Below are 9,848 nucleotides of genomic sequence, written 5' to 3' on the forward strand. Positions count from 1 at the left end.
GGAAGGAAGGTTGTAATAATTTCTGCTGTAATTTTTTTTTAATATGGGCTGTGTATTTGACTTCAAGGGCTTTTGCAGCCAGCCTCTAGTGGACAATCAAAGAACTGCAGTGTTTTGTATCATATATTGGCTTAATTTTTCAACACTGGAAGTTGCAGCTTGTGTACAAATAAGCGAGGGCTGCACTTCTAGTTATATCACTGTAACCAAAGGTGTGCCTCAGGGGTCGGTCCCGGGGCCCCTCCTCTTCATTCTTTATTTGAATAACATAAATCTAAACATTGCACAAATTCATTGACAACTTTTAGTCCCGAATATTGTAATCATGTTGTACTTTGTATTTCAGCCTAGCTTTAGTGTTAACTTAGCATACATCAGAATACCGGACTGTGCATTATTATGTTGTGGTAAATCTGTTTTCAGTTCTGGACTAAATGACAAGTCCCTTGTCCAATATCTAACAACACCTAAGGAGTAACTTAAAGGGGACATATTGTGAAATATCTACTTAAGCAGTGTTTTTGAATATATATATTTGGGTAACCTGAGTGTCTACCGACCCACAAAATGTGAAATAAACCCATCCAGTCCTTTGTTTGTGGTCTGTATAAGTCTTACAACACAGAGAAAAATGCTCTGTTTCAAATTTGCTCTCCTTGTGATGTCACAGTGGGATTTTGGTAAAAAGAAATCCCCTCCCCTCCCCTGATATCTCCACCCATGGACTCCACCCCCAGCCTAGAATAAAACTTTTGCGCAGGGCTGCCATTTTTATTGTCTTTACCGAAGGAGTGATGTATACCAGAAAAACTCAGGGGGGACTCGTTGTATTTAAAGACACACACATCAAAACGGAGCGTTCTGAGAGAGCTGGTTTATACAGGGTCACAAACCTCCTCTGGTGCTTGATTCATGTTATATTTTGACCAAAGCACAGCACAGATGTTTCATTTAGACCACAGAAAAAGTAGAAAAGGGGGATAATATGTCCTCTGTAAAGGAGTCCCAAAATCACTCCACTGGACATGATGCGATCTTCAGACTAATGGCGTTTTGGTTCTTTGGTGTTCTCTGTTCTGTTGCCTGAAAGCCTCTGTGTTATATCCTCTGACAGTGCGTGATAAGAAAGTGTTGTGTTGGTCTGAGAACACAACGATAATTCTCTGTCAGAAAGCTTTTGCTCTCATAAATGCAGCTCGAGCCTCGCCTGTCACCTCCGTTCATTTTACATAAAAGCTATTGTACTGTGTCTTTTAATAATGAGCTGTATTATCGGCTTTGTCTCTGCTCGATCTTTGAACAGTCTTTGTTCATCATGCGATTGTGTCACCCCCGTGCCGCTGACACGTGCTGAACGCATCCTTCTGCTTCACAAAGCCCGTTTACGTTCACACACACACACACACACACACACACACACACACACACACACACACACACACACACACATAGTCACTTCATTTGGAGATATTTATGATGCTAAACAAAAAATCATGAGATGTTTGTGTTAAAGTTACACTACAGCAGTTTAACGCTGGATTGTCATAGAGTCAGTCGTTTTTTTTTTCTACTTCTTTGAGCTTGGTTAATATAAGCTTAAATGATACATCTAGTCATATTTCCCATATCATCATTTTTTACACTAAATTATGAATTCAGCCATGTTGACATTGCCCATTGTTTTTTTTTACTTTATCTTTGAAACCTTGTATTCAGCATTCAGGCTGCCTGTTGGTTTTCTTGAGACAGCGCAAACCTTATTTGGATCAGGGGGTGGAGCTGGAGAGGAGGGAGGGGTTACCAAGTGCTAATAATCAAAGCTATACAGACTGTGCCCGTGGCTAATGTGTTAGCTAGTTACAAAGTCAGTGACTGTGTTTCTTGTTGTGAAGGTATCTAAAGAGTTATTTATCAGATTAAAGACCTTCCGTATGTCTGGGAAACAAACTACACACTTGCCTGTCCGAGTTTTATTGAGTTCTGAAAGCTAAATGTTATAAACAGCCCGTACAGTTGTCATGAATAGATAAATGAGCTATAGAGATGGAAACGTTTTTTTTTTGTGATAGGCGTTAATTCTTCTATAAGGTTGGACATTTTAACATGAGGCTCTATTGGGATTGACTAACTTCAGGAAACACCCTCTAGTGGACTCTAGAGGATCTGCAGTTTTTGATTCTACAGGTTTTCTATGAAGTTGTGAAACAGAAGTTTTTCTGCAGTTTTCTGCTCTGATCAGAGCTTCTACTCCGTGGATCTTCTAATAACCTTAGATGATTATATGTGGTGGGGGGCAAGGGGGTTGGGGGGGGTCACACTGTTTGCCTGATGTTCTTGTAAAAATAATGTTATCAGGTTTCACAGTTAGAAGACAGAGAGCCGACACTGTTTTCACTGCTGGAGCTCAGTGTGGCAGATGGGAACTGTTGGAAGAACAGAAACAACAACAAAAAATTCTGCTGTTAAATTGTTTCATCAAGTTGTGTCTTTCCGTGCTTGTCAGTTTATTTTAGATTATTTTCAAGAACCTAAAGTGATAAAAAGTCTCGACTACAACTGTACCTGTCAAATATTATAGTCTTACACTACTACTCATTATTGTACAGATAAATAGTTAAACACTTCTAGGTCATTGTACTAAAGGCACTCTATTTATGTTTCAGAGCTCAGTATCAGTGCAAAGCCCCAATGTCACATTTATTGTATGTTTTTAAACTCAATACTTTTACAAATTGAGTTTCAAGATAATCCTGCCATAAGTATGCATGTAAGAAGTCTGAGGTGTTAGAGGACATTTTTCAATTAAAACATAATTTGATTTTGCAGAACATGCCAATAAATTTAAAGAAATCTAGGTTAAGCTCTTCCACCGAAAGATCTACATAGAGAAAGAAACCTTTGTCTGTCCTTTGATTTTCCGTGGAATCGTTGATCTGACGTTGTCAGGGATGTTGCTGAGGACCCGAGTGAGAGTAGGTTAGAGATGTTGAGCAGTTTTTGCCCGATGCTGCCACAGTAGAGTAACATTACGTTTTCTATCTGTATTCTTTGAACCAAAGGTCTCACTGCTAGTTAGATAGATTTTTCTGTGTTTTGTGTCCAGCTCTGATTTGTCAATATCACCTCAGACTATTTCAGCAGTTCTGACATAGTTTGGATGATATTGTGAGTATTCGTTAGCTTCACCTCAACGTTAACTCAATTGCTGTGTGCAGGGCTCATATTACAACATGTTTCATCTCCTGAACACTTTATGCAATTGGAACCAAAATTGGTGAACATGTGGATCCATGATGTTTGAATAATCAGGCAAAATGTAGTGTTATTTGACCAATAGGGGGCACTGTAGCAGCATCTTCTTGCTAGAAAGGAAATAATATTTTTCTGTCCTTTTGAGAATTTGAATATGACTCTCCACATTTATTTTAAGCATCTGTTCATCACATCACTTGCAGGATGTTTTTATCAAAGGCCTAAGAAAGTTTGCTGTTGAATTTGGGGGTAATTTCCCCAAAAAGTGGCGCTGTAACAATAAACTGATGCAGGTGTCACTCTTATATCCCAGATGGCTTTGCCATTGTTGCACATCAAAAAATGTCACCTTATTTCTGATAAGTACGTGCTATGGATCCACATTTGGTGGACATGTGTACATATGATATCTGAATGACTATGACCAATTTGGGGCAGATTGGTCTTTGGGTGGCACTGTAGCAGGGTGATCTATCATCTATCCTGATCTAAGACCTAGACACCAGGTATTGGGTAACTTCTTGTTTTCAATCGATAAAAATTGCAGTAAACGCCTGTACACTGTCAAATTGGCACAAAAGCATCGGCTAGCAATTAAGATTAATTTGTTGCTAAAGCTTTTGTGCAGTTTAGATTCATGCCTTTCATATGCGCTTATCTTCAGAAATAGATATAGTTGTTTAAATTTTCGGTATGCTTTGATACAACTGGGGATTATATTTACAGATACGGTTTGGTTTAAAACATGTGGTATCATGTTTGGATAGCCTTGAGTCTTTCTGTACTGTAATTTAAACACTTAATACTGAAGCCAATCTCTTCACTACTTGTGCATTTCAAAAAGTCTTATGAAGCATCCTTCTGGTTTTAACAATCTGATTCTCTCTCCTCAGCATCCTGCCCATGAAGCAGGGCATCCTGCTCGGTCAGTACCTGGGAGCCTTCAGCCTCATGGACACGTTCAAAGGACACTCCAGAGGAAAACAGGAGTGAAGGATGGCTGAAAAGAAACCACATGTACAGAGTCTTATTTCTAAATCTCCAGAATGAATTAGTCCAATAACTCAGAGTAGGACCAAAGTTGTAGCAAAGAATCTGAATTCAATTTCCAGACGTGATGTCCCCCACATTTCAATGGGTCATACTTGAATTAAATAACTAATGAATGCCAGTCAGTCTCCATATCTGACATATAAATCCATGTTTTTATAAATTAATATTCTAATTGATAACGTTGGAAAGAAGCATTATCTTAGCTTGAGTTCAAATGTTATCTTGTTTTTAACATTTTCCAAAAAGAAGAAACAAATACGGTTTATGCTGCCGTGTATGTAGATGCTGAGGCAGTAGAAGGACCCCTGCTTGTGGATGATGGGACTGTTAATGTTTTAGTGGTAGTGTCATAAATGTATAAAAAAAAGTGCTCATAAGGACCTCTTAAACTCTCACAGCCTGAGTGCCTACTGCTGCTCTCTGAGGACCAGCGCTGATGATGTAACGATGTGTCATCAGTCCCAGACAAACAGCTGAGTCAACCACTCACCTGTACGGAAAAACAAAAGACAAAGCTCAAATGTAATGTTTTCCTTATACTCACTTATATAATATGGTATATTCGTCATTTAACGGTTAATCCAAATGCTACATTGTTATAATGGTGAGGCTTAAGCCCAAGTATACTTGCTTTTAACTATGCACACATTCAGCCTTGCTTGCGGTGGTTTGGAGCGTTGGTTGTACACATCCTCAGAAATTAACCCTACGCATTCACAAGATGCAATATGCATTTAACCACTAGGAGGAGCTTAGAATTGTATGGCGATGAGACCGGAAACAAACATCAGACACACCAGAGAGGTGCTACAACAATGGCCGAAAGTTTTGAAGAAAAGTAAATAGATCAAGTCTGCAATTACCCGCACTATGATGTCTCATTGCTGTTGCATAGCAACAAACATGCGTGCCATTGCTGGCGAAAGCTCATCTGTCATTCAGTGTTTTACGACGTCTGATTGATATGGTACTCCCTCTAGAGGAATCCTCCAGTAAGACACGCTGTACAACATTTACGTTCACGACGCAGCAGGTTGTCCAACGGTACACCTGGTTTAAAAGCAAGTATATTTGAGCCTTTAGTTGTAATTTCATACCAACATTGTGCTGGTATTAAAGGCCATTTCAAGGTTTTATATTCACATATTTTAGTATCTTAAGGACTATTAGAAACATGTAAAAAAAAGTTGATCTGTTCATCCTGCAGATGCAGATGCAGAGGCTGTAATATCTGCAACATAATCCTTTATGGATCAAAGTGTGATCTCTAAAAGTTGTTGTAATTGTCACCAACTGACCTTTTTTTTAACCACAAACAGCTGTTATATTTCTCTCTACAGACACACCAGACTACAATGGAAAAAACATGAGTTGTAACTCACAGGAGAGGAGTTTCTGCTCCTACTCTGCCTGGCTCAGTTAGATTTTTTAATCTCATGTGCACAGATAATGTTTGAATCAACCAATTAAAACAGTAAAGCAACAAATTAACAAAACCAATCACAGTAGAGCAGCAAAGGGTGATGCTGAAAGGTACAAGTACTGGAGCAACATAATAGCTGTTTGTTGTTTCAAAACAAATGACTTTTATACCCAGTAATATGTAAAAAAAAAAGAAAAAAGAATATTCCTGTATTATGATGCATTATGTCTTTTGTCAATGTAGCCAGTATAATCACTTAGGTGTAGTTTTAAAGCACAGTTTTTAGAGCTCAGTTGTTAGTCTGGTCCAGTGTTTTACATTTCACTTTATTTCACATTGAGTACTAAGTGCCAGGGCCGAGCGCTCACACTCAGGGACAGTAAAGCACACTCAAGGGTTTAAATTTTAAATCTTACCTTGTCGAGCAGCTGGTTTATAACAGGTTCTATTTCATTATGTTCATCAGGCAGACACAACAATGTTTGTTTCCTGTGGCTAAAAAGTCAGTTCACAACTACTCTGAAGAAGTGTGGTCACAATACCAACGTTTAAAACTTCGATATGATTCTTGTAAAAATTAAACAACATCGATACCTGTTTGTACGGTGGCCCTGAAGATCCACAAAAATAAAATCACTTAACTGCAATAACCATGTCACAGAATGCACACATATTTCATGAAATATATAAAAACATCTGAAAAAAATCTCACATGTTGAAAGTGTTGACCACCCGTATCTGAAGTAAATCTAAATGAAGTGATGTTTATATATTTAGCTGAATGTATTCATTGTATTTGAAATGTTAAAGGTCCTAACATTACAATTGTTAAGCACTTAAAACATTTACTAACATGTACCAGTCTGAGTCATTTCAATAACTATTCTCATCATGTTCCTGTGAACATATGTAGCAGTTTTTTAATTATCTGTAATATGTCTTATATAATTCATAACTGATTGTTATCCTATGCTTGTACGTGAGTGTTCACCTGTTGCCTCAAACATGTCCACTCATAAAGTTGTAGAAATGAGCAGAGTGTTGTGTTTTTATTTATTTATACTCTCAGTGTGTAATATTTACTGTGATCATGTTTTCATTAAAAAGAGCAATACTTACAGCTCGCTGCTTCATGCTGCTGACATTTGTGTTCACTCTGAACCACTGGTGACTTAGTGAAAAGATTTGTGAAATGTTTTTAAAGGTCACATATTCTCCTCCTTTTGAACCAGTTTTAAGTGTCAGAGCACGTCTGTGAAGTTTCCTGTTCTTAATCCACTCTGATCCTGTATTTGATCATGTCTATAAACTCCTCTATTTCAGCCCTGCTCAGAACAGGCTGTTTCTGTGTCTGTACCTTTAAATGCAAATTAGCTGTGTCTGACCACGCCCCCTCTCTGGAAGGGCTTGGGTGTACTCGGTGCTTTTCTCGCTCCATGTCCTATTGTTTAGGATGAGAAGGCAGACTCAGAGGGCAGAACAAACCCCTAGCTGTGGGAGTGTCACCCACCTGGGGGAGGGGTTACTGCCCTTTGTGATGTCATGAAGGGAAAATCTCCAAACGCCCTGTTTGAACACATTTTCTGAAAAGTGGAGCAGGCAAAAGACAGAGAGGACAAACTTTTTGGACAGACTAGGGACACATATTAGTGTTAGAAAAACATGGTAAAGTGTATTTTGTGACCTTTAAGTGTTTGTTTTCAGTTTTTCTTTGATTTAAAAACAGTCACAGTATATTTCATGTCTTAATACTAATCATCACATCCACTCAACCTCACTCTAATAAGGAAACATAAGTCGAACGTGTTCCACAAGAGGACTGTCTGCTTTTAATTTGCTGGACCCGGTTGGTTAAAACGATCCAAATTAGGAAATCCACTTTTTTCCCTACCAAGGATCAGGTAATCCCAGGTACAGTACAGGCTTTTACCAAGTCCAGACTGACGGCTTGTTCGTGAAAGACACATCACTATCGCACAGGTCACTTCTAAAGGTCGGAAACGCGGACGTCCAGATTTATACACCATCCAATCTGTGCGGCTTATTATCTAAATGTTCTGATATATATTTTTAATTCATCTTCCTTTTAACATTTTAGAAGAAGAACATCCTTTTTTCTGTGAGTGCGCTCAGAGCCTGAAGGAGTTCAGAGAGACAGGTGACCAGCTTTATGATAGCTGATGTCTCTAACTGGAGCGTCAGGGTTTTAGGCAATTTACTGAAATAAAGATTGAAGATGTCACAATGGTATCAAAACAGGAACAGCAGTCTGCTTTTAAAATGTAATTTATGTACATTCTGAGTGATCTACTACTGAAGTATAGAAGCTGTCTGGGCCTTTCTTTTTAAAGGTTTTGCTTTAATCAGGCTAAAGTTATCCTGTAGTAGTTATAAGATTTTATTTCTTGTTCCTGGTGTTTGACATTGTAAAGTAGTTTGACACAAGTGTCTTGGAAGGTGATAGGAAGGCAAACTGAGCAGATGATGTTTCTCCAGATGTGAGCATTTATTTACAGTGATAATCCCAACATGTGTTAACTTCATAAAAACAACAAAAGTTCAATTAAAAATCAGGTAAATTAACACATACCTAAATCAGACAAAGGACTGCGTTAAAGGCAGCACGTCCTCATCGCTAAAATCTTCTGGTTTTATAGACTGTCCCATTAACAAAATGGCCACATTCAACTCACAAAAGGAGTTTCACTTTTCTCTTACCGCAAAGAAATACAAATAAACCCTTACCTTTAACATCAGATCATTTACTCAACTAAATGAACTTCAAATACTTTAATTATATTTTACCTGTAACTTACACAAGAAAGAAATGATAAGACAGAAAACATTTCTCAAAAAACAAAACCCTTTCAGATGGTCTGTCCCAGTGATGTCAGTGATGACATCATCAACCCTATAAATACCCAGGAAGTGCTGGGCCAGCCCTTTTAACTGCATGGGACCACATGGAGACCTGGACAACAGAACAAACAAAAGAAAGTATGGATAACAGAGAAACAATGATATATTGCAATTCCAGAAACTAAATAAAAATGACTGAACTAAATCAAGACTGTGTGTTTGCTTTAAGTTGATTTATACTTTGATGTGACCTGTAACTTAATGCTAACACAAACAAACCCGGGATAGTAAGTGCTGCAATGTTACACAAGCAAAAATACATTATAGCAAAATACACAACTGTAAAGAATAACATGATTTGATATTAAATGAAGATTTAAGTGACAAGTGGTGAATAACGAAAGAGCATCTCACACAATTTGTCACAGACATCCGAGTGTGCCCTTCAAGAAGTCCAGTGTTGCTCTGTGCAGACCTGAGGACATGTCTGTTATTTTACATACATGTCCTCTGTCATTATTTTGCTCTCCATGTGGCTCTATGATGAATCTGTATCGTGAAAGAGACAGTGACATGACGCACGCACGCACGCACGCACGCACGCACGCACGCACGCACGCACGCACGCACGCACGCACGCACGCACGCACGCACGCACGCACGCACGCACGCACGCACGCACGCACGCACCGTTTAAACTTCACTCTAACACCAACAGACTTTTCACAGCAGAGTCAGACTGTGTGTGAGCTGACACTGCCATCTGGTGGATGTTCTTTAAACAACATCCATCAGGTCCAAAGAGAGACTTTGCTTAAGAAGTTAAAGTTATAGAAGAGAACACTCCCATTCCCGCTTGCTGGTCCACATCTGATACTTGTTGGTGTTTGTTAACCAGCCTGTCCACGTCAGGGTTTCTGAGCAGCCGGTTTTCACGTCATTCACAGCATATCGCAGTTTGGTTCATCACTGAGATGTATCCTTCAACAGTGCGCTACACTGCAGTCTGATCAGCTCCTTTTGGAGTTATAAATGTTTGTTTTTCCAGCTTGAGTGAACACACTCAAACGACTTTAAACTCGCGTTTGAGCACTGACGCGTTATTACAATCCATCTCTGTCACCGGTTTTCCTTCATGCGCCATGAATCCGGGTAATCTCCGTGCGTAATTCGAAGAGGTAGAGCGCTACTTCTCCGCTCAACCAGCGGACCTCTGTGTGATGACAGCATGTGTCCAGATAAGAATCAAATGTTCAGTTCC

General features: G+C 39.0%; 1 protein-coding gene across 3 annotated transcripts in view; it reads left to right on the plus strand.

The window, feature by feature from the left end:
* LOC109996547 (epidermal retinol dehydrogenase 2) overlaps positions 1 to 6,761 on the plus strand; it is a 34,024-nt gene extending 27,263 nt beyond the window's left edge. For all 3 annotated transcript variants that reach the window (XM_020650728.3, XM_020650727.3, XM_065953726.1), the window contains exon 7: positions 4,146 to 6,761. In XM_020650728.3, the coding sequence (XP_020506384.1) occupies positions 4,146 to 4,245 (100 nt within the window). In that variant the 3' untranslated portion in view covers positions 4,246 to 6,761. The remainder of the gene's footprint in view (positions 1 to 4,145) is intronic.
* Positions 6,762 to 9,848: the final 3,087 nt, after the last annotated feature.

The sequence above is a fragment of the Labrus bergylta genome, chromosome 4, assembly GCF_963930695.1.
Source record: "Labrus bergylta chromosome 4, fLabBer1.1, whole genome shotgun sequence".
Taxonomy (NCBI): domain Eukaryota; kingdom Metazoa; phylum Chordata; class Actinopteri; order Labriformes; family Labridae; genus Labrus; species Labrus bergylta.